Source organism: Micropterus salmoides, unplaced genomic scaffold (genome assembly GCF_014851395.1).
Source record: "Micropterus salmoides isolate LMB-PRFRI ecotype aquatic unplaced genomic scaffold, ASM1485139v1 Ms_hic_scaffold_14, whole genome shotgun sequence".
Classification (NCBI taxonomy): domain Eukaryota; kingdom Metazoa; phylum Chordata; class Actinopteri; order Centrarchiformes; family Centrarchidae; genus Micropterus; species Micropterus salmoides.
In genome coordinates this window covers 25,451,613-25,478,028 of record NW_024040485.1, presented here as the reverse complement: position 1 = coordinate 25,478,028, position 26,416 = coordinate 25,451,613, and the positions used below count along the sequence as shown (strand labels likewise).

The window sequence follows — 26,416 nt, the reverse complement described above, 5'->3', positions numbered from 1 at the left end:
AGAGGTGCTGATTCAACTGTTGTGAGGTTGTGTTGGGTTGCTCAATTGATTTGTAGAATGTTATATTTGTGCACTTTCATGTATGTGAATTAAGTTGGGGAAAAAATACAAGTATCGCACTATACATTAATACCTAGGTACAGTCTCAAAACATAACTAAACACAACTTTTAAAGATAACTAAAGGTGAAGCCTTCCCAAGTAAGGTTGTTATTTAATGAAGGTTCTGCATTGCACGGAATTACATCATGAAAGTATTTCTGTTTTTCTGGTCACTGAGTGTACATAATGTACAGTGATACACTTGCTCACCACAAGCGCATGACAACCTAGAAAGCAAGTTGAAACTGCATCTTTCATGGAAGAATATTTGAAGCATTAGTTTACTCAAATCTGGAAGAAGAAAAAATATCTTCCCACTTTCCCTGAGTAATATTGAACTCTGAATTTTGGGGGGTTTGTAGTGAGGTTTTGATATGTGCCGACACCCCAATAAAATTAAGCTGAATGGAACTTTGTTTGCAGTGATCAAAGCAAGTAAAAAGGATTACTTTGAAAACTCAACATCAAAGTGAAATACGGTCATGGTTGCTCAGGATAACCCACAGATGATGGACCATATGTATACTTTCCAGTAGACAAATCTTAATGGGTTTTTTTTGTTGTTTTTTTTCCCCCCAGGAGATTCAGATCACATGCTTAATTAATGCATATACAATGATTGATGGATTAATAGATCATCAGTTAATAAGTGTTAACTCATAGATGCTTCATGCATGAATTATTATTCTAGCAAATGAGTTGGAATCCAGTTAAAAAGAAAAATATATTTGAGACTCATGCATTTGATCGGCCTCTCTGAAAGCAGAACATTACCTCGTGGAAATATGAAGCTTTCTCTTTAATCCAGCTGGTAGGCACAAGCAGCATGTCGACAAGTCGCAATCAGACTTCTTACACATCATTAATACACACCAGCCTTTTCTCGCTTCATTACTATGTAAATTGTTGATGTATGCTTAAACAAATCTGTCCATTCTCTACTGGTCTGACAACTGGCACCTGCTACATATTTATGGAATTTAAATTAATATGAACCAACTGAATTAACAATCAGTAACTGATGATCCATTGAGCTTTGACTAATTGCATAATCTCTTGATAATTTCTTCATACATGATGATTGCATAATGCATTCATTCATACATTAAATCATCATGAGTGATGCATTAGTTATGCATTACTTTAGTGTGTCATTTGAATATAAAGAGTTCACAGATATTTAACAGTCAAAAGATCAGATTGCTTTGGAATTTGCACAGCATAGTAATTCTGACATGGAGATGAAATGGCCTTTTGGCACAGTGCTGGTATAGCGTACTTTAGGTGTCCCATTGCATGCCAAGCCTTGATCAGTTGAGTTTTGATGGCAGCCTCACATCAGCGGAAAGCAGCAGTGTCCAATGATATTGCTTAGTAGCAGGACCAGCCCCTTGACAGCCTGTTCTCAAACCAAGCTGGGATTCTTCACTAAACTACGTGGATCAAAACGTTGTTGTGCAGGCGACTAGAGAAAAGGCTCCATTTTTAAATATCTTCATGTTTTCAGATCTCAGTACTTTTAGATTGTGACTGAATCTCTGTGCTTTAGAGTTTTGTTTTACTCCATCATTGATGTTCATGCTTTTATTTAGATTTTACTGAACCTAAAAACGACACATTGCGGTTTTACCAGGATTATGTGGTGAACTACATCTCGGCTGGGTACAATGACCTGTGGTGGCCTTGGATCAACAGGTCCTGTGTTTGATATGGTCACAGTCTATCCCTCGCAGTGACGACTCCAAGTCCATGCCCGAAAACACTCCCTTGTTCACTTACTACTGTTGTCTGTCGTCATATGTAACTTTTGCATCAAAAAATGTTTACATTTCACATTGTGAGATTGTTAGCTGGAAGTAGTGTACACCATGGACATTCTTTTTTTCCTCCATTGAGGACATGTTTGAGGACACAATATAGTGCACAGCATTTATACTTTTGGCCACACAAATTAAATATAGTGCACTATGTAATAAATAAGTTGGAAATCACTGCTTCTGGCTATAATATAGTCTCGCAAAAATCCCTGTAAAACCAGAACGTTCTTACACTATAGAGGTGCTGGTATGCAGATTTTGTTACCTTTATTCAGAGGCAGGCTAGCTGTTAGTTACAGCTAATGTCTCCTGGTTCCAGCTTCAAAAATGAGATTAGTAGCGATCTTCTCATATAACTCTTGGCAAGAGAGCCAGTAAACATATTCCCAAAATGTCAAACTATTAATTTTAAGAATGTAGTTTTGGGTATTTGTGAGTTGCAGTCATGTTTTTTCAGTTGTTGATGCTTTGACATTCCCCATTACATCCATGTAGGCTAATGTCGAGATCAATACTAATCTCGTGACCGCATCTGGTTATAGTTTGCCATATTTTGCTGAACACATGGTTCGCTCTTAATTTTTACCTGCTGTTAATCCACATTACTGGAAACGTGGAAAGCATTGAGCATTGAGGCAGATTTTTGCCTTCTTCTTCAACCTGCAATTACAATCACTTGGCCTGATGTTTCACTGTGGGTTTCCTGCTTTGACCAAACCAGTTTTAATTACACATGCTTCACTCTGAGCGTGATTTTCAAGTGAGACTGCTCTGGCTTATTATTGCTCCCTTTTGTTGTTTGGTTATTATAGTTCTGTATATGTATAATCAGCTCTGTGCTCTCGAGAGACAAAGAAGAGAAACAGTGACCTTTGGGGTGCAATGAGCCATTGCTCCTTGAAAACAAATCACATGGATTCCCTGGAGATTTAGCAATGCCTCCTTCAATGCCACTCCATGTCTGGCCACAAAAGTGTATGGTCGTCATTGCAGCCTCCAGATGCACTGGTCTATCCCCAGAAACACTACACAGTTCGTTTCCACTGTTACCTCCTAGCTAAAATGTCTACACCCACACTTCAGGAAAATATGCATCTCATTATTTATGCACAGTGCTCACTGAAAATAGTCTTTCTTTGGTGCAAAGTGAGGAGTAGGTTCGACAGGCTTTCACTGGCACACAGTAGGTGGCTTTTTGTCATTTAAGCTCCCTCTGTCTTCCCTGTCCTGGATAAGTATTCGTTTACCCAAAAATCACAATAAATGCCTACAGAATGAGTCAGCGACAGAAAGACAGAGAGAGGGAGGTTTTCTGTCATGATTTGAGAGACTGATAGGGTGTCACAAAAAGAAATTGTATCATATTGTCCTCTTTTCGCTCTCTATTTCCTGCAGGCTTCTGTACCACTGTCAAATGCACACTAGTATCTGACAGTTATCTGACCTGTTTAGGCATGATAAAATCCATTGTGTCATTTTCCATTCTGCAAGACATATTGTTTAAAATCCAGACTGTTTCCGTTTGAGGAGTTCACCTTATCGGTGTCTGTCTCTTAAAGAGCGAAAAAAAAAAAATAAACCCTCTTCTTTCTGAAAATCAACATAAATATAGGACATTTGAGATGCCAAAGGACTCTAGGACTCATTGTCTCCTTGACAACAGTCTCCAAGCAACCATTACTCCTCAAAGCATTTCTCCAACCCCGTCTCTCTCTCCCCAACCCCTCTGTCTCTTTGCCAGTTTGCCTTCCTCTCAAGAGTCCTCCCCTTTATCCACTCCAGATAGTTACTGTACCAGCATCACACTCTTAAAGCTATCTGATGTGACTGACTGTAGGGAACAGTCTTGTTTTTTAGCCTGAGGCACTTCTCTACACCTGTTAAAACCTAGGGTGGAGCAGAGAGTGGGAAGGCTGATAGAGATGTTTCATACGTTTTTTTGGGGATTTCCAACCAGTGAACTAAATGCTTATTTGGTGCATTGTGTGTAGTGATGAGGAGTCAAACCTCAATTCCTAGTCGATTATCAACTGTGGTACTCAATACTAACCTATTGTACACCATTTTGGATGTTTTTTTGATTCATTAATCATCCTAGTTACTGATGTAACTAACTATTTCAGGTAACCAGCCAGTATATAGTTATAATATATATATAATATATTATATTAAATAATACCTGAAATCTGTTTTTAGACACCAGACTTCATGGAAAAAACGTCAATCTTATCAAACAAGTATGAGGTAAAACTGCAACAAAACATTGGGCGCTTCCATTTATCTTGAAAACTGAAACTCATGTTTGTATCATGTTTGATATTTGCATACAGTTGCTAGACAGACAGTGGAGGTAAGGCAAAAGTCTGTTATTCTTGCACTTTCCATGCCATAGTGCTTTCAGAATAAATCTGCATAACCTGAGCCTTGATAGCCTAGCAGTATCAAGGCACTCGTTGGTTCATTTAGCAGACATTTTGACTCATGCGGGACTAAAACCATTTACAATACCTCAAGCACTTAATAACGTTATTAGTTACACCTGTGTTAGACAAGTTGAAATGTCTGCTGTGAAAAAAGGGCTATTAAACTAATTAGTGATTGCCAACCAGTAGATTGTACAGTAGCTCAGTTAACTTGGAAAAAACTAAAATAACAATTAAAATAAAATAAAATATATATATCTACATATTGACTCAGCTAACACCTCAACACCACATGTTGCTATTGAGTGTAAAAACTAGCTAGCGAGTGAGGAGTTGGCTAAAAGTAATGTATAAAATAACTTAGTTGGCTTATAACGGTTGAAGTGGTCAGCCAAAGAAATTTAAATAGTTAACAAAGAGCAATGGACAATAAACAATTAAAATAGTTGGTTGGTGGTTCAAATAGCTAAAGTAATGGATAATGGATGGTGTAGCAACTTAAACCTGCAAGTGATTTTTTTTTTTGAGGCAGCGGAAATAAATTGTGAACACAACATTGATATATCACCTTTTAAGTTGATACAGCAAACCGTTTAATTCCTTACTTATTTAGACATCACAGAGCAACATTACCATTCATTTGGAGTCGTGTATCTAGCCACCTTATTAAATATTCACTCTCTTTTAGTTCTGTTTTTGCTCTCTACCATCTCCTGTGGGAAATATCTGTCTCTTTAGCAGCTAAATGCTCCACAATGTTCACCAGTTAGTAGCTAACTGTGTTTGTATGCAGTTTGGTGCTGAGCAGGTAGTGTTCAGTGTGTTATGAGAGCATTTTAAAGCGAGAGGTCCAAAACAGTGAAACTGGACCGGTTAACAGTGAGGTGAAACTTTTAGGTAAAAATTCCCTGTAGGTTCATCACCACAAGTGACCTCTTTCACATTGTCATGTTGATTTCACATTGCCATTGATACACTGTTATTATAAAAATTTTCATTGAAGCCGTTTTGAAGTAATGGATAAACAGTTATGATAGTAACAGTGAGCTACATAGTGGATAAACGGTTGAAATACCTAAGAATGGAATGGAAACATGGTTAAAACAGTTAGCTAAAAGTAATAGATAAACAGCTCAGATAGAAACCTAAACACACCATCTGTAAAGGGCTGTGGAGATTTACCAGGCAAAAAAGGTTAAAGCACCACTGCCATAGAAGACCATAGTCAAGGTTGTTTTTTACATTCTCAGGACAAAAACTTGATCTCCCAAAATGCAAGTATCTGTACATATTTTGATGTCAGGACAGTTCATATTGCTTTGTCTTGGTTCATATTCATACTCTGCTACAATCTATTTTCAACCTGAGATTTTGTTATAGCCACACAGACTGTCCTGAAATGCCATCCAAAAGTCTGTCTAGAGGACCTGTGAGGCATCTGATGACCTGTCATGCCGTCTCTCAAGACATTAATTTCATAATATTGTTATAAAAAAGGACAAGACACTCATTCAGGATGTCAAACAAAAATGTATTTATTCTCAGTGGAAAGACGAGAGTGCTTAGTAGATGGTGACAAACAAGAGTGCTTAGTAGACGTGACGCCACCACGCTTGACGAGCTATCCAAACAACGTTTCCAGAACGTTCTCTTTTGGGTCACCTGTGTGGCCAGCCCCCACAGAATTCAGTCTCGACACACATAATAATGCCAGTGGGTAAAAAGATAAAAATGAAAACATCAAACAGCCACAGGTAGATTAGGTTTTCTCTTATTTGTCCTGCTGTGCTTCAAGAACATCCCAGCGTTCTGTGACTCAGCTTCTATTGACGAAAGGTTCAGTCTGGTCATCCCTGCTAACGTCTTATTCCTCATAGCCATTTTGACCTTTTTTCTTTCGCTTCACATCCTATGGTAAAGGGTTCTTTGTGCTGAGCGCTCATGACGCATTCAGCGAAAATATGGCTTGTGCGCTGATGTTTTTATCCTTGTATAAAAATCACAGATGAATGTATGCCATTGGTGGTATCATCAAACACTTTTTCCAATCAGCATGGGACACAAAAAGTGGATGCAGTGGGAAGATTGTTAAAAAATGTGCACAGAAGGAGCATTTTTTAAATATAAATAAAGGGTCTTGCCATTGAGAGAGCATTGCTAGAGACACTAGCTAGTTGTGCATTAGCTATTGGCCACTGAGGTACAGTCATTCCAGTATCGTGTAACTGTAAAACCTACAGGGTCATGTCTTGGATCATCTACTCTGCATGCTATAAAACAGGGTTTACAATAGGTATACATTAGATTGCTCTCAGTCTCTACATAATCATAACGTGCTACTTGAGTGTGTGTTTATTTGTGACCCCCCCCCCCCCCTCCCATTTTGCCACAGTAAGGGTCCAATCAGCATCTTGCTATCTTTTGCTCTCATCAGGTAAAGAGTGCTCGCTGATTCACACAAGCTGCTCACCTCCTTATCTGCTTCTGTATTCTCTCCAACCTCCTCAGGTTTAGTGCTGCGATCCAGGCTGATTTCAGCTCTATCTATCCAACTTTCTCTCCCTTTTCTCCTCCCTTGCCCTTGATCCACCATTGCTAAATTTCTCTCTTTCCATCACTTTCGATTTTCCCACCCAAGTGAGTCTCCTCCGCCTCCTTCTTGTCCCTACATGCAGTCATCTGCTTACTATCTTCCATTTTACCCTCTTCTCCTCCTCCATCTTTTAAACCTCCCTTTCGCTCTTATCCTTCATATCTGGTGTGTGTGTGTACATGTGTAGGAGTGTGTCTCTTTGCCTGTGTGTGTGTATGCATGCATGCATGTGTGTGTCACAGTGCACTGAGGTCGTGACAGGAACGAGACTTCTGGCGGAGGATCTTGCTGCCCCTGTGGCGGCTCATCTCCCGGTAGCGGCCCCGATCGCGGTCACGGTCCCGACCGTATGAGCGCGGTACAAGCCCTGCCAGGAAGCGCTTAGCTCGGCTGGTCAGGCTTTCCCTGCGGCCTGCCCCGGGGTCACCGTCGGTCCAGCCGGGGCCCACGCAGTCGCCCCTTGCAGTCCGTATTGCAGCCTCCAACAGCTCGTTGGTGCCGTGGTCCAGGGAGGCTGAGAGCTCCATGTAGAGGCAGTCAAACATCATGGCACTGGATTGGGCCTCTGGTAAAAGAGTGGAAGATAGGTTTTCAGAAACATGTTTGTATAGTGCACATTTTAAATAATTGAGGCTTCACACGCTGGCAGCTGCATAGGGCAATTAGAGGCAGCAGTTTGAAATTTAGGGACATTAGCTCATGAAACCAGCAAACTATCCATAGCCTGTCAACAACCCAGCTGCTGTGTGATGTGTATCACCACAAGATAATACCTCTGGATTGAAGGCTCACCCAATCCTGTTTGGGAGACTCTGTTAGACTCTTAAGTGTTAATTTGGTGCTTCTTATCTACCAAATTGTGACAAATGGAGTCAATCTACAGCATCTCCCCTTGTGGGTAAGGGATACTCCTCTCTGTTTAGTGTGCTTTTGAAAGCAACAGTGAAAGAGAAATAGTCAAAGGGTGAAATTTCCCCCCCGGGTGTTGGATTTAGGCCTGTTTTCATAATTTCATAATTTATTTATTTTCTTATTTAAAATGGTTCACTTACAAGCATTTTTCCAGAATGGAACATATGGAGTTTGCTTAGTTGTTAGGGAGATGGATCTGTTTACGTGTGACCGGGCAACCTCCATCCACTGATAAGGACTGTGTTAAAGCAACAAAAAAAGCTAGTAAGTGATTGTTTTGTCAAACTGCAATATTTAAAGGTCAAGACATGAGCTGCGGATGAAAACATAACAGCTACTGAGCTCACGTCACCATATCCATTTCCATGACAACTGAGCAAACTCCATCCGCTTATGACAGTGTGATGGTTAAAAACTTTGTTTAAAGATAACAAGTTGACCTTCAGATAAGGTTAAAATCAAGGGCAGCTGGACTTGGTTTAAGATACTTTAATACATGTCAGCTCTTATCCAAGAGGCTTCTCCAGTTCTAGCTGTCTGGCAGGGAGTTCCAGCTATTTAACATTATGTAGGGTCGTTATCAAGGTGATGGATAGCACTGGTTAATTAATGCTCCTAGCTGTTGTAACAACAGTTGCTGTGGTCGTTAAGAGTTACCTGAGGCCACATCTGAACGACTGTTATTGGTATTGTCACATGAGGCCAAATGTGAGCGTTTGTTCAATCTGGTAATTGATGAAAGAACAGCATTGTGGATAAGTCATGTCGCAAACCTTATTCCCTGTTGAGGATGGTTTCTCTACTTGGGTGTAAATGGCCTCTTTCACTCCTCTTTCAAACAATCTGTCCTCCCTATCCAGAATTGAGCAAAATAGTGTCCTTTATCTGAGTTGGCCCTTCTGTGTTGAGCAATGTGTAGTGGTTGTTTAGTTTCTCACATCATATGTGTAGTGGTTGTTTAGCATACACTAGATTGTTTTTCTTGTGTTTGGTTTTGCCATCTTTCTGGTGGAGCAGCATCTGGCTTAGCGTATTCTTGGGTTTAAAAAAGACAGGGATGTGTTGTTTGTTGATTTTTGGAAGTCACACCGTGGTTTCATCCGTCCTCAGACTTTGGAGTTTTGGAAATGGTGAGGTATGTTGCCGACCAAAAGGCGCTAGGAAAGTAGATATATGTTTTGCCGTGTTGTAGGTCACCAAGTTAATGCATTGATAATGAGCCTGAGGTCATAACATAGCGACTGTTGTTAGAACAGCACTAACAAACAAAGTGATATCCATCACTTTGAAAATGACCCCCCAGAGGATAAATACCTGGGACTCCCAGCTGGATGAGAGGCGAAAAGCCTCTTCGGATAACTATGACTTGGATGACTGAGAAGACAACATGACCTTCATTTGGATTTTTTTGTTAGAGTTTTGTCAAATTACATTAAATGCCTAGAATTCAGTTTTGACCAATTTTCACAAAGATGTGAAAATATGCAGGAGATTGGTTGAAACTGATTTTCATCCAAAAAATGGCCACTGTAGTATAAAGGTTCTCCAGCAAAGAGTAATCTACTGCTCAGTCAATTTGCAGTTAATATCAAGTGAAATGGAAAATGGGAGGAAATTACAAATGAAAAAGCTACAAAGCAAGAAATGGTTAAAACTAGCATCTGCAGCGGAGACACTACCAGTAAATTTGCTGTACTAATGGTCATCTTAAAATCACCTGGCTTTCTGCAATGTCGATTCTTTTCATAACAAATGTCATCTGCTTTTTAATATTACATTAAAATGAATTACTCTTTATTTATGATTTGTCTCTAGTGCATTGTAATGTTTCTTAAATTAAAAAATGTGCATTCCTTTTGCCAATCTGTCTTATCAAAAGTCATAAACTAATCCAAAGAGACCGTGACAGCAGAATGGGGTTAATGTTGCCACAAGCTGAGTTGTATAAGCTCAAATCGCTTGGCTGCAGCTCAAATGGGAAAACGGTTTCTATCTCAATGTGACTCTTCTGGATAAGGACAGGTGACTAAACGTGTTGTTGACAAGGCTCACTATCTCAGCTAGAAGAGCCTGTTTGTCCCTGGTCAAACAAGTCTGAATGATAAGGAAAGCTGACAGATGCAGCAAATGGGCTTTATTGTCAGCTCAACTGCAATACTATACTTCAGCTTTTCTGATCCACTGATCTGCTCGGAGACCGACCTCCATAACAGAAAAGGCTTTTAAGGTTTATTAATGGTATTCATAATAACTGTATAAAACATTGCATCAACTCAAAATAACTGTGATTGGCAGCAGGGAGAGGTTGCTGCCATAGATGAAATTCGTGTGGGGTTCAAAAAGATACATTTTTAACAATTACCCTGATTCTGGGTATTAACCTTGAAAAAGTTTTCAAGTACAGAATATACCATGTAAATACTGATACAAAATTCAAATCATCTACTCGCAAGACAATAAAAACACAGGTCAAAAGTAAATAAAATAAGATAAGGACTCCAATAAAGAATGATTATAGGAAAAATAAGTGTCTAAGGCCCAAAATGTGGTTGAAAAAAAATCTGCCAAAAAAAGACCCAGGATGTGAAATAACAACATTTTCCTGTACGGTTAGATATGAATATTTAAGTCTTAACTCTAGGTCTTCATACTAACCTTTCCAGAACTTTTAACCACACATTCTTTATTAGTGGATGGAGCTTGTCATTGAGAGAGATCTGTTGCTTCACGCCTAAACGACAGAATAGGTAATTTGCCCATGACTCCCAGTTCCAGCAGACTTTTTTCATTATGGTGGCATTACATTGTTGACGTTGTGAACCGGTTTAGGGTTTAGATAATGGTTTGGGTTCAAATAAGTATGTTAGTTTCGTAAGTTTAGTTGTGTAACCTAACTTAATGGGTAACATAACTTACGAAACTAATGTAAATATGGGTCTGCTTGCACAGACAACCTATACGGCCATATTTTTGGGGAGGACGGTCTGAACTGGTGACATGAGACTGAACAAACTCCAATTGATGATGAAGACCATGTGATACAATTAAAAGCTACATAAAAACTAAGCAGTTCACAAGCAGTGATGATTTACCAAATACTCCACATCCCTTATTAAATCTGGTTAAACCCTTGTTACTGTAATATTCTGAGCTGTGGTCAGTGCAATGTAGCCTATTAATCTGGTTTTATGTGGCAGAATTTGCACAACTACAGAATGCCCCAGAGTTACACAGGTATTAGAAAAAACAGAACTAGATTTGATTTGGGTGAAATAATCTCAGCTACCCAGCAGCTGTCGACCCACAGCAATGTCACCTGATAGTGGATGATGTAAGAGTGGGAGGAAAAACAAACAAATCCCAAACCAGATCAAGAGGGCTTATCTTAATACCTACGACAGCTGATTGAATTGAACTGAGTCCTTGTAACCTGTTTAAAGAGTGTTTGGGAAATTGAATTGGAGATGAACAGAGGGAAGGAACTAAAGGAACAGAGGAGAATAGAGGAAACAAGGAGATGAAACAGAGGAGAGGAGAGAAGAAGAAGGAATATAAGGAGAGGAAAGAAGAGATGGAAGCAAGGAAACAAGAAGAGGAGATATTAGGAAATGAGAGGAGGAGAAAAGAGCAGAGGAGAGTAGGAAACAAGTGGAGATGAAACAAAGAGAGGGGAATACAGGAATTTTCACCACATGACTTCATTTGCTCTATTTGAAAAGAATAAGCATCCTAGAATTATTGGGGCGATTTTTGTATGGGGAAAATCATAGTCTGTGTATAAAAAGGGAAAAATGCATATAAAATTAAAATATATGAGCTGAAAAATTTAGTTTTACTCTTTTTTGAGTGCATACTTCTCCATACTATATCCTTTCTTGAGCATTAATGCTGTAAACATAAACAAAATGATGAAAATAAAAATAAAAGCAGCCATACACCAGCCCCCTGAGTTGTTTACAAAAGATGCTTTCTCCTGTTCCTCACTCCTTTTCAAGATGTTGTCGACAACTAACGGGGGCAGGGCCAGCTTTGGTTGTTTGACAAACTGATCAAGATCAATATTGTGATTGGTGGTTTGCTGTGCATGCAGAGCCCGCTTGTCACTCACTAGCAACAAACTCTGTGTATCAAAAATCGGAGTAAATAATAAGACAGATTAGTCACGGAAAATGAGAACCGTGCGAGTTTTCCTTTTGTATCGAGCAGCAAGAAAGTTAAGGGGTTTGAGTTAATTTGTCTTGCTTGACATCGCTCATCCTACGATGTGACTATTGCGCATGGGCACATTGCGTTGACAATGCTGAAACGATATATTGTGCAGCCGTAGAGGAAAGGAGGAAGACGCCCACCCAAAGGTCCCTAGTTACGCGTGTGCTGACAAAGAGAAAAGAAACAAGGGATTGAGAATCAGACTGAGCAGAATGAAGTGAGAGAGGCATTCAGACAAATAGGAAGAAACATGTGAGTCACTAAGACAGGAGAAGGAGATCCTGAAAGGAGATGACAGATTAAATGAACAAGCAGGAGGACAGGAAGGAGACCGAAAGAGACAGACAGACAGAAAGAATGTCGACTAAGCAAACAGAGCCAGAGTGTATATTAATCAAAGTCCTGAGGAGCAGGGCCATATTGGGCAAATGATTAATACGTCCCCAGTGTGACAGTGTGTATGTCACTGTGTGTGTTAAGGATGGGGAGATAGATCTAGCAAGAGGGTAAGGTGAGAGACAGCAGAATAAAAGTGTCACTGTACATGCCATAAATAGACTTTATGACTGCATTCGACAGCATTCTCAGCCAGGCCCCAGGTTTTCTGAGAAGGATGTTAGCTAGCCGGGCAGACCAGTCGGCTTCCTCTCTCAGGCTCACATATCAGAAAGAATACATGTGGTCTCTCCAGAGAGAACATTAGAACATCCTTGTCAGGCGCCCTGGGAACAGAGATGGGGCATTTCCATATCGCTGACCACATCGCTGCTCCTGGGTTGTTGGGTTGTTTTTTTTTTTATGAAGAGAGAATATGCTGAGTATAGGCATCTCTCATTACACATTCCTCGCCTCCCTCTCTCCCCCTTCCACTCGTGTCATTAAGTATATACCGAAGCAGTGGCCGAACTTGTGTCGACAGCAATGTGCATGCACCGATGTGGACACATTTTACACTTGCTGCCTCTGTTTAACTTGCAAAACAATGCAAACCAAACAAGATTTGACCTCAAACTGTTGTTTCTGCACTCACACAAACCGTTGTTTTCGTATGTCCTTGTGAGAACTTGCCACCGACTGTATTCTTTCTCTCAGTCTCAACCCTCACCATTACAAGCTTAAAGTGAACCCCAAATGCACTTGAGCCTTAAATAATACCATTAATTAAACCTTAATCTTGTTAGAACTCTAATCATAATCCTAAATTTAACCAGACTTCTTGTAGGATTAGGACAAAATACCAAAGGGTTAGAATAATACAGGCAATACAAATTTGGGTAGTAGTGTATATGTTTTTTTAAAACATAACTGGTCATTATGTACATCCCCAAACTCATTCCCTCTGGTAATCATATTATTTGAGAAATCTCTGTCACTGCAGATTAACATTTGAGGGTTGACATTGACTCATCAAATGTAGTTAGATTGTCACCTTGTAGTTCTCAACTAATATCCCTCAAATAAATTAAAAAATAATTTTTGACCATGTTACTTGGCCTCATTCTCTTGTCCAGATGTTCTGCAGTAAACACACAACTGTGCAGTCAAATAAATAATTAATGCTTCCTCCAGAATTATTTTTACTTCCTGACTCTCTAGTATCATGGTCTCTGATATATGTTCCCGTTCTTTTGATTATGTCTTTGTAGCTTACATCGCCGTATTTCCCAATTACCTCACCAATGTGTGTGTCCCATGGGCATATAGTTTACAAATGCTTTCTGAAGCACCAGTGAGGTTTGAAGCATCAGTCACGTGGGATTCTTGATTTGACACAAGCTCAGACACAATGTAGTGAAACAGTGTGCTTCACACGTGTGAAACAACCTTCTGTGCTTTGGTGTTGTCCGCCCACCACCAGCTCACAAAGTTGTTCTGGCTGACGTGTTTGCTACTACACACCTAGTACACAGTGAACATTAGCATCCCATTTGATTTGGTTTCTGGCCTTTCCTTTAAGCTCTGCTTCAGCCTCCACCAGGAGGGATATTAGCTGTCTATATGACTTATCAGCTACTCATTTACTTTGACTCTGCTGTTTTGTGACAGCACTTGAGCTTCAATTTGGTTTTATATTGTGTCTTAGTGGTCTCATTCATACAGCCTATGTCTATCTACAGCTGGAAAACCAAATGAAAGAGCTACACGTAAAGAGCTAAAAGATGAGTGTGACTAGCAATCTTAATACAATCATTTGCATCATAATTCTTTAACATTAAAAGCTCAGTCAAGTGACAGCTAACATTACATTACTATCTGGACTAATTCTTGTAAGGAGTTATAATTTAAACTTCAATATTTGAAAGTTGAGTTCACATCTGGTCACTGACAATTTCTACAGATTATAGATGAGAGAATTTAACCTTTAAAGCCTCTCAGGACCAGCTGCAGTGGTTTAGGGAGGTAATTTAGCAATATCTGAATTTCCACTTAAGTTCAGAAACAGAAAGTGGGCAGGCCAGGATCATCTATAACCTATTTTATACTGGCATGGAAAGATATGGAGACAAATACTTCAAAGAGGCTTGACATCATTACTGTGATGTATGGAACCCTAGCTATACAGTCTCCCTTTGTCCCCAGTCTGAAGGTCTAAAAATGTGAACAAAGACAATAAAACAAGCTCAACCACACACTAACAATGCATTCCACACATCTCTTGGACGTCCATACACACACCATTCTCATACGCCGTTCCCTCTGTCACACCTCTTCTCCTTGTCCCTCTTATCACAGTCCTCGCTTTGAAACAGCCTCGCTGACACCATGCAGGCAGCAAGAAGATGGAGAGAGTCGAGGATGTGTGTCTGCTTGTTTGGGCGTTAGTGTCTGTGTACATGCAGGCAGTTGTGCGAGTATGGCGAGTACAAACACATATAAGCAAAGTAAGAGCAGCGGGGTCATGTAAGAGGGAGATAATTCAAACAGAGATGTACCATCTGGGAAAAAAAAGCAGAACAAAAAACCAAGGAGCCGACTCAGAGCACAGAGAGATGGAGCCCCTCACGAGGATTAAATAGGGAAGGATAGGTTTCCAACAGCTGCAAAATATAAGTCTTTTTATTTGATATATGTGGCAGTGGATACATTTACAAACTAAATGTACACTGTGAGTACATATAAATTTCAGAGATGGCCATGAGGTTTTGAATTTATATACTATATATGCCATAAATGCAAGTTCAAAATGAGGTCAAGCTGTCAGTCTTTCCTCCATTTCAAAGACAGTCACTCCGCACCCACTTTCTATTTCAAACATTAATGAAACGCAGACACCGAGATGACCTGACAGTGTTACATAAAAAAGGTCACCCATAAAGTCCTGAAGAATTAAAACTTGCCTTGTGGTTTGATGTCTGTTCAGTGTATTTTCAAGCATCACTAAATGGATTTAGTGCGTTTCTTCCTTAGTGAATTTGTTTTGCCAAGACCTTGCTTCAGTGTGGTGTGCCAAAATATAAAAAGGTCTGGTAAGCTTGCTGCTCGACAGTGATATTTACCAGAGTAAAGTGAGCTCTTAGATTGGCAGGATTTATTAATTTTGCATTGTCAATTGTTGTATCAAAACAACACAAAAATACTAATCCACATGGATTTTTCATGTTTTTGTAAACTTTATATTGAATCACAGTGTATGGAATTTGAATTTCTTGAAAACTACACCTCTCACACAAAAACAAATCTCACACGTATCTAAATTAGATACGAATAAAACACAAAATATACTGCATTAAGTATTCATCCCCATCCAAACTGAATGGGGGAAACTTTGGCAGCAGTTACAGCCTTGAGTCTACTGAATGTGGATCATCTTCTATCCACTTTGCTTCCCCAGACACTCTTGTTTATTCCCATTTATGATTGTGAGATATTCAATAATCTCATGTTGGATTTGTTTGGAATGCGTCAATGTCTTCATGACGTAATTAATAGTCATAGTAAGCCTAAGTGCAGAAATGTCCAGCTGAAACACATCATAATACTAATATAAGCTTGCTGACAATGACAATGTAAATTGCAAAGGGTTATTCACACAAAACACAGCTGAAGCTGATGGGAATGTAATTTTGTGATATTTGGTCATAAGTCAAATAAACATTCAGATGTAATGATGGTACTAGGTGAAAAGTCAGGGAATCACCAAAGTCTTTACATTTCACCCTGTTGGGGACGTGTCTGGACCACATTTTATAGCAAATAAACAGTTGTGATTTAATTTGAAGCCATATTTGTCAGCATGCTGGTGCCGCTGTAAAAGTCAGGGATCAACAAAGTAATTTTGATTCATCCTCTGCAGTCTGGACTGACAGACTGACTGACAGTGATGGTTGACACTTTTTGTGTGTTTTTGTCATACACATCTACCAAAGAGGTAAAAATGGAGTAATCATTTACTTTACATTTTATTTGTACCAAATGTTGACCAATTGGTTGATTTGGTTTCATTTCTCACAACCCTAAGCACATCCAGTGTAATTCAGTGTGGTAAAATAATAAATACATAAAAAAAAAAACCTGGTGGAAATGGCTTTACTGACTGAGTGTATATTTCCACCCATTTACAACAATAACGGATGACAGACTTTTCTTCCCATAAGGAGTTTACCAACAGAGCATTTATCCCTAGATATTATAAACACTGAAGAAATTGATTTTGCTGATCAAAGATAGATCCGCCAAGAGTCTTTCTAATGGAGGCGATGCTTGGTTAGAGGAAGATTTATGGTAAAATACAGCAGAGAGACAGATGAGCCAAGACAAAAAAGGCAGTACATTGACAGTATAGACAAGTAATTGCACAAAGCACAATACCATTGTTCTCTAGGGGAAAACATATGTGTATGTGTGCTTGTGCCTATCAAGTACACCATTTTAACTAGCAGAGAAAACCATCACTATCAGAAGACCGTAATTACAAAACATTTTCCATTTGAGATTTTCTAGATGGAGAACTGCTACAAAGGCATTTCAAAGAAGCAAACCAGAGAGTGCGTTTCAAATCTTTCTTGTATGTTTCTTGTCTTGCATCATTATCCCAGCAGCCTGGCATTTATTCATTGCTTGTGTCTGGCCAGATGCAAACTGTTTGCTAAGCCCATCCCCCCACTGGTTACTTTTACTATGCCTAGTCAAGCTTTCAGTTCTCATACGGTACATACAGTATGTATTTAATAATGACAACGTTGACAGCTTTACTATTTGAAAGTCTTAGTCGTTTATGTAACAATGGATTCTTGTTATCAGAGAGAGGTAGACTGACACCACTTGTGTGCACATGGAGAAACCCATAGCTTGACAGACCTGCTCTGCCTAGTTATGGTTTCTTCAGCTATGATTAGATGATTGCTGTTTGGGGGAGGAGTTTGGCAAAAGGCTAATAGCGTGCATTTTTGACAGGTTGATATTACAGACCATTTCCATCCCTCTACCTACCCTCAGAGCTGATTTCACGGGAGCGAACGAGGTCGCTCTTGTTGCCCACCAGGATGATTGGTGTGTGTGGCTGGGACTCCCTGAGAAGGAGGCGGAGCTGGGCCGTGCGATGGAAACTTCGCCTGTCAGTCACTGAGAAGACCAGGATACACACATCACACTGCAGAGTGGAAAGGTCCTGGGGAATCACAAACACACATACACATTTGTAAAACAACACCTATGTGGAGCAGATCAGCATTGCAGATCCAGAGACAGCTGAACAGGTGTGTAATGTCAATGACAAGATCCTTTCAGCAACTTTGTCTTTTTTTTTCAATTTTTAAACTCAGATTCCTCCTCAAGTCGTCGTTTTGTTGTGTTGGAGCTTAGCCATTGAAAGGACTTCAGTGCTAATGCCAAGCAGACGGCACTCAAGTTTTTTATCACTGTCCCATAAGGGAATGCAGAGGAGGCTTTGCTCAACTTGACTGTATGCACGTCATGCTTCACTTTGAATCTCCTGACCCTTTTAACAGTGACCACCAACATCCCGTCGGGGCTTCCTGTCACAGTGGCTTAATTAGCCCGAGTGGCTCTAGCAGAAACAGCAGCTTGGAACTGCCTGGGACCATCTTTGTCCTCTCTCGCTTTCTCTCCCTGATTCTGTCAGCGACATTTACATTGGCCTGAAGGTGGTTCATGGGTGTAAAATAGGTGACGACAAGGTTCTCCCAGCTGTAACTGGAATAAAATCTCAACTAAACTGATAGTTCATGGCCAAATTCCTCCCAGATACTTATTTACATATACACAGTTTCCAAATAATAATATCTTGTCAATATTGTTATCAGTCAAATGTCTGCTCATTTAATGAGTAATATTAGATGCAGGGAATTTGCCATATGGTTTAGGGTTTAGTAAATTTAATTCCCTGTGGATGTGAACTGCAATCCAATTTTGGATTTAAGTCTGAAGCCTGGGGTAATGTGGATTAGGTATGCACCATTTTTGTTACACATTGTAGCTTTTTATACGATTCACTGTCTTTGTTCAGAATTTGGCCAAACAAGGTACAACCTTTTATAGTTCATAGTATTCCCCTTAAAGCTGCACAAATAAATACTTTTATATGAACAATATGTCAAATGACTGTGTGCAATAGGAAATGAGACACACAATCCACCGAGATCTCTCACCCACCAACTCAGTTCCCCTCAACTCATTGTTTTGTTGTTAACTCCTCCTCATCATCACTGTACTAATCAGTTGTTTTCAGTGAAAATAGCTCTAATAACTTACTGTATACTACACGCCCAGCACCAAACATCAGACAGACGTTAACAACTAGCTTAACTTAGTCAAGCATTTGGGTGCTAAAAAGCCAGATAGGTTCCTTTTGGAGATGGTGGAGACCAAAACGGAGGTGAAATAAATTAATTGTATCATTTTAATGAATGGACATAGAATTAGGGCTGTGCGATATGGCAAAAAAAACCCATCACAACAACAGCATGTCTTGGCAAAGTATAAAGTAATCTGTATGTCCGTGCGCAAGACATTAAACTTTACCTGAGTGACACACATCATGGCTGGCACTGCTTGATAGTGTGGCTCGTCCATTATATTTAGTGCAAATTCTATTCCAGAACGGACCTGTGAAGTTAGTTTCAAGTTGGATATTTTACGTTGGACATTCAATAGACGTCGAATTCCAATGTAAAGCTAACTTCACTGCGGTGCATAGCGCTGTTTCCTCACCAAAATATTAAGGGATAGTGTGGAATTTGTGACACAATGACATAAACAATAGAGCATAATCGGAAACGACAGACGTCTTAATATCGTCAAACTATAGATATCGTCATATCGCACAGCCCTAGGTGGAATGAAACATGACTCCAAATGCTAACATTGTCTGCTGGATGTGTAAATGGGCTAACACATTAGCCTCATGATAATACTGCTTTAAAATTCCCTTGAAGTAACTCCAAAGTTAGATGCAAAAATATTTTAACACTCTGGTTGACAAAGTTGTATTTTTATCCGCGCAATCCAAAGGTTTAGTGATTCTACAGAACTAGGATTTGTTTTTTTATAAAACATTACCATATTTGAACTAGACGCTGGAGCTAACGGCTGAGTGGAGCTAGGTGCATCTGTAATTCACCTTAACTGTCTTTTTAATAGGGCTGACAATTTTGTCTAGTGAACAACAGTCTTAAAACTAAATGTACAGCCAACTCCTAATACGCTTTTTCAACAGCGCTGGTTAAATTTGCCGTGGGTACGACTTACTCTATCCTGATTGACATGGTCGCCATGACTTGTCAATAACAGATAATCCCGCTCTGAAGCATACTCTGCTTTATGGTCTGTTTTCCCCTAAATGGGACCATAATTTACTAACTGAACATCATATTCTATTGAAGAAGACTTAAAACTAGCGATTGAGACCATAAACTCATTATGAAAGTGTTTACTGAGGTAATTATTCAGCTGAGAAGTAGAGTCATTTTACCATTATTTCTAATGGAACTGGACTTCTTTTTGCAACCAGAAGAGTCGCCCCCTGCTGGACGGTTTGTGGGACTTCCGCACTGGCTTCGCGTATCAAACCAGAAGCCTCCCGCTTGATCACCCCAGAGTTACACAGGCTTTCAGCAGCGGAGCGTGCAGCCTGACCCACGATAATGACTTGTTTTTAATATGTTCTTTTGTGCTTCTACTATATTCTTCACAGCTCTCTGTGGCCCGCTTTCGTTCATCGTCTTGACGGATGCATCTAACAAGTAGGGAGCATTTCAGAATAACAGCGTTTTGCCTGCTGGATTTTGCTGACATGTTTAGATTTTGTTGATTCGGTGATTAGTGATGCTGTTTGTGCTTCTACTATGATTAAGAAGGCTACATAGTATTATTTCTTTTTCGTCTGATTTTATTTTGAAAATTGACCAGATTCTCTGCCGTTTCTGTGTGTGACTTCCTGCCCGGTTCATCTGCTCTATGCTGCTTGTGGTGTGAGCACAAACATTTACTAGAATGGCTGCGATCAGCTCTGGCACCAGCGAAGCAGACGGACTCAGTGGACTTTCGGAGTGAGTCCGGGGTCATGTAAACTTTAACTTTACGTTTAAATGACTTGGTAGCAGGTGGTAGCTGAGAGTCTAGCTCCACTCCTGCATTTAATGGAAAATATTATAAGAAAAGCCATGGCACCTTCAGTGTACTTAAGTTTTTACAGTTTTTCTCATTCGCTTTGGCTCAATCATCAAATGCCTATTAAACTTTGTCAAACTATATGATTTTTTATATGAACATTAGGTCAGTTGTTCACATAACTATAGTCATTTATAATTGCTTTGGCACAAAATGCATTGAGTAAGCCTTGCAGTTCAAAATAGTTTGCATTCATTTGCTGTTGAATCATAATTTCTCTCAAATGCAATTATACACATTGTGTAAATCCTGACATGCTAAAGGCTAAATAGAGCGACCAACAATCACAATAACCTTATATTATATAACAATCATGTATCTAATATAACACATATATTAGATACATGATTGTTATGTGTATTGTTCTAAAAGTTGAACAATTCAATTTCCTCACATGCAGTCATTTGACAAGATGTCTTTCCTATCTGTCTTGGTAAGCAATGTGAAAGGAACCTTTTGTTTTGATTACAATTATTTAGTCATTGATGGATTTATTTACATTTGGAACACGAGTTTTGATTGTTTAATCACCTTTTGCAGGTCACATAGAGTGGTGTGCTGACTATACCATGTCATGTGAGGACTATGCTTAGAGTTTTGACAATTGTAGTTTTGTTTCAGTAAATGTGCCAAATCGATTGAGAAAAACTGTAAGGTGGGTTTACCAATGCCATTCCACTCTAGCACAAGGCCTGTGGGGTTTAAATAGGTTAAAACAAAATACCTTTTATCTAAAGTTGGATGAGCTCAATCAATAAACTATTTTTCTCCCAAAGACAGAAACCTGAGACCAGACTCTACAGTGTTATGCCAGTCAAAGTCCCGTTCGTTGAAAAGAGGCCCAGTATAGAATTAGAAGACTTATAGGAAAAATTGTTTTATATCCAGGTGGGTTTCTTGTAGTGAAACACAGACTGTGACTATAGTCCTCAAAGGAAATCCAAATTGTTACCAATGTGGCAACAAAGTATTTATGGTCACTGGGTCAATAACAGAAAACAAAGTTTATCTTACAGTCTGGAAGTCAGAAGCTTTTTACTTGATTTAACTGTAAACATGCTCAGTACGAATTGGTGCATTTTATTTGAGAGTTGGTTTAAGCTTTAATCTATAACTTTCCATTTTGTTATTTCTAACCATTGCACAATTATGACCTGTAGAACTGCAAATACAATAAAGTTGTATTTCAACTGGAAATAGGACTCTGGAGGCATAAACACTGGTGACTAAATCAATAGGAAAAAATGCTATTCCCACCAGATAACCCAATCTGCCTTCTAGCTGTGGACTGCATATTATCGGTGTGTATGTGTGTTTACGCAGATGCCCTTGCCCTACATTCACAGCCCCAAAGGTAAATTCCTGCCCTCCAGAGAGTTTCAGACGCCTGAAAAATTCACATTGTCTCAAGCGGCCAAGTAGTATCGGATCAGACCCTGGAGCAGGAAATTCATGGGGAGCCCCTTGGCACCATGTCTGCTTGACGGAGCACAGGAAAAGACAGGGAGCTGAGGAAGGAGGGAGGGTGGGAGGCATTGGCATGGAAGGCGGCTCCGCCACCTGTCACTGTCTGATTTAGGGATGAGGAGGAAGAATGAAAACAACAAGACAGAGGGAGATAAACAGTGAAAGGGAGAGAGAGAGAGACACAGAGAGGGGGGGCTAATGTTTATAAGCAAAGGAGTACAAATACAAAGTAGACATCGATTAGGAGTGTGATGGAGCTCTTCAGGAGGAAAACTGTGACCAAGTAAATACGCCTCTCTATCAAACAGACAACTCAGGACAGTGCCAGCTCTCTCCCCCTCTTTCTTTCTCTCGATTAAGCAGCTCCTCTCTTGTCCACAGAGAGTGGGCCATCTGTCAATACCTACTCCACACATAGTATACACACACATTCACACACATACATTCACATGGACTAAGACACAGACATAAAAGCCAAGCCCACATGCAGTAATATTCAAATCATATGCAAATACACACAGATCAGTAAGCATTCAGGAAAATACTGATAAAATCATCTTAATAACAAAGAACTCATCCGGCCTAAAACATGGATGCTTTGTGAGGTTTAATTGATTGGCGTCTTTCTGTATACTCCTCACCTTGCTACAATACATGGCCTAAAATATGGCACATATTCTGTATACATGTATCAGTGTACTATTGGTTTGGGGCTGCTTTTCATGGGTGGGTCCAGGCCCCTTCTTTGAAATTAAGGGAAGTTAATCGTAAAGGCCCTGAAAAGCTTTCCTTCTAAATCATCTCCTTACTATGAGCATTTTTCAGCCAGACGTGTTGGGTGTTTAACAAAGGAGTTTTCTGTCTGATGATGCTTTCCCTGGTTTGAAGTGGGTGGGACTCGACTGGAAAAAGGTGATGTCACGTACTTCCACACACCAATCTTGAGTGATGAGTGTTAAACTAATAATAAATAATACCTAACAATGTTAGACATTACATTAAAGTTTAAATTTGTTGCACATTTAGCTGTGATGTTTGGGGAAGGCCCTTTCCCATTTCAACATATAGAAATTATTGATGAGTTGTTTTGAGGAAGAACTGGACTGGCCGGCACAGAATCCTGACCTTAACCCCAACACCTTTTGGATGAATTGGAACGCCAAGTGTGAATGCCATCCAACATCAGTGCTCAACCTCAGCAATCCACTCCAAAATCTGGTCGAAAGTCCAGAAATAATTTGTCCATCAGTCGCATATTGCTTTAATGTTCAAGTGACCACATGCTTTTGTCCATCTAGTGCTCTAATGCTTCAGTATATATGAACAGCCGCATGTTCACTGAAATACTGACATCTGATTTGTATTCAAAAATACACTTGCAATGCTGGCTCTATGTTGAAATTAGGAATAAATAATGGCCTTATTTTTGGTGGGAGGTTGTTGCTTTGGGCTACATCCTGGAATGTCTTTGCCAAATGCCTTGTGTTTTTGCCCATCATTTATGACTGTGTATTACTATCAATCTTGCTGATAGCTTTACTTTCATTAAACTTACCATTAGTGCCGAATTGCTCAACTTGCTAATTAAAGCCATAAACATAACATAAAAAGCATAACATAAACAAGAATCTGTAATAAGGATCCCTTTAATGTGAAGAATTGTAACAATATACTGAGCCAGACATGTACAGTAAAAGAAAATCATTATGTAATGGCTGTAATAAGCAATAATCGGCTGATAATATACAATGCTATATTAGTCGATCTCTTCTTACGGCTGTTCTGCAGCTTCTCACTCTATTTTAAACATTCAAACCTTCAAACAGCATGATAAATGTTTTTTTTTTTTTAAAGTAGGAGGCTCACAGTAGAGTCAGACAGGTCTATCTATTCTACCAATTATAAGGGTCAAAACCAGAGGATTTACATCCTTTGACGCACATGAAGATAAAAAAACATCTAATAAAACCTGTCAGAAAGCATGGTTTCTAAACACGTCTTTATCAGTGTAACATACATTCATGATTTTTCTTTTTCAAAATGAGTGAACTTGTAATGTAATGTAATGTTTCGTGCAGACCTTAAGTACAGTGAGAGGCCGCAGCTGAGTTGGGGTTGAGAAGCAGCTTCCAACATTATCAATAAACTGGAATGGACTTCAATTTTCATGTGCCACAAGCCATTTGTATGTACAGAGACAATACACATTATACACACATTAACATACACTCAAAAACACACTCACACACCATCTTGCTAAATCCAGGCACTACATCAGCAACCATCAACACTGAGGACAATGAATCACTTATCAGACATCATTTGCATAACATGCTGTGGCTCTGCGAGCACTCAAAACTATTATTCCTTCCAGTGTGAAAAAAGAAAACACAGCATTTGTCCATATTTTGACCGAGTGCATGAGTGTGAGAGAGAGAGAGTGAGTATGTGTGTGTGTGTGTGTGTGTCATTATTATACAACATGCTCCCCACCGCCTGGAACACAGAACCTGAACTATTGCAGGCTATAAGTCATTTGCTTTGCAGAACAAGAGACAGGAGCCAAGCAGATTACTTACATGGAAACAAAAGGTCAAATACATCTCCACCTGCTTGCACAAACATTGCACACACATGCACGTATAAATACATAGACGCTCATACTACCATGTTGCTTTATCAAAGGCAAACACTGTTGCAACCATCTGAGTCTTTGGCTAGTGTTCTATCTGCCTGACTGCCTGTCAGAGCCAAATGAAAGAGCAAGCGGATCAATAAAGATATAGGGGAGACAAATGAAGGAAATGAAAGAAAGACAAAGGAAGGAAGAGGAGGGAAGAGCAGAAGCAAGAAGGTGAGACAGAAGAGCACCTTGCTCTGGTAGCTAAGTCAAAATCTGATAATAGGATGACGAAGCTTAGAGCAGATGGAATGCTGAGTTGGTGAGTTTGCTCTTTTTCTCTCTCCGAACTTTCTGCTGCACAGAGACAAGGCTTCCCTAAGGAAATATATTACAGAGGCCATCTGGCCTGCACTGGCTAAACCACACACATGCACACACACACACGTAAGCAATGTGTAAGCAGAGCACCAATGACTACGAATGACTACGCCATCTCCAAATGAAGCTGACACGACAGCACACACACACACACACACACACACACACACACACACACAGTAGTAAGTGTCCCTGTATGACCCAGATTCAAGCTTTTATATGACAGCATGTGGAGCCTCCACCCTGGTGAAGTGTTCATTAGCAAATCCCCAAATCCCTACCAGTTTCAGGGATGTTGTTCAGTGGTTGACCTCTGACCTCACTATGGAGGGAGGATAAATGAGGATTTTCCTCCAGGACACAAGTATTATGTAATTTGTAAAACCATTTTGTAGCCTCATAATTAAACGAGTTATTCACATGGAACTATTCTTTGACAACATTTTGTGTAGATTTACTGTATTTTTACTTGCACTAATGGCCTTATAATTTGAAAAAATAAAAGCTTCTGCCCCCAAAGTAATTCTCTAACTTGGTTCTATAAGGGTCCAACAACCAATCAGTACTTTGCATTGTACACAGGAGGACCAATCACTTCTTGCCTGTGCCTGCTCTGTGACCAAGGTTAGAGGAGCAGAATAAATCATGAAATAGGATTCACGTTTTAAAACTTAAAGAATATTTGTGATCATATATTAAGCCATTGTGAGTGACACTGTGACAAATGACAATTAAGATGAGAGACATAACTTGTCTTCTTTGAACATTTTACTACTTTTTATTATTGGCAACCATGTTAGATAGCTAATTTACAAGTGTCAGTTGCACAGATCATGCTAACATTTATTGGCTAAATGAATGTCATGTTAATTTCATGACACTGAAACAGTGAAAATGACAGTTTAGTAGTCATTTTTATCTTGTTTGAACACAATGAAAAGGTGATTTTAACCATTAGCTACCATGCTAGACAGCTAGCTTACTACTGTCAATTTCAACGGTTACCAATTTGTTACCAAGAATTAAATTTCATTATTAATCCAAAGTTACAGTGGCAACTTTAGAGATAATGCCAATTAAAGCAAAAAAATAAATACATAGGGATGTTAGATACATTCAGCTTTCTAGCAGGCTAGATGTACTGTATCATCACATCATGTTTTAGTAACATGACGCTAACTCTGCTGTGCTGTGTACATCAGACATGAATTATGATGAAACATTCAGAGCTCAGACCCTACCAGTGATTAGTACGGTTTTGAATT

General features: G+C 39.5%; 1 protein-coding gene across 1 annotated transcript in view; it reads right to left on the bottom strand.

The window, feature by feature from the left end:
• Positions 1-5,851: 5,851 nt before the first annotated feature.
• Positions 5,852-26,416, bottom strand: part of rem2 (RAS (RAD and GEM)-like GTP binding 2) — a 28,799-nt gene continuing 8,234 nt past the window's right edge. Inside the window, exons 4-5 of the mRNA XM_038718750.1 lie at positions 17,486-17,663; positions 5,852-7,499 (exon numbers count right to left, since the gene is read on the bottom strand). Coding sequence (XP_038574678.1) covers positions 7,171-7,499; positions 17,486-17,663 — 507 coding nt within the window. The 3' untranslated portion in view covers positions 5,852-7,170. The remainder of the gene's footprint in view (positions 7,500-17,485; positions 17,664-26,416) is intronic.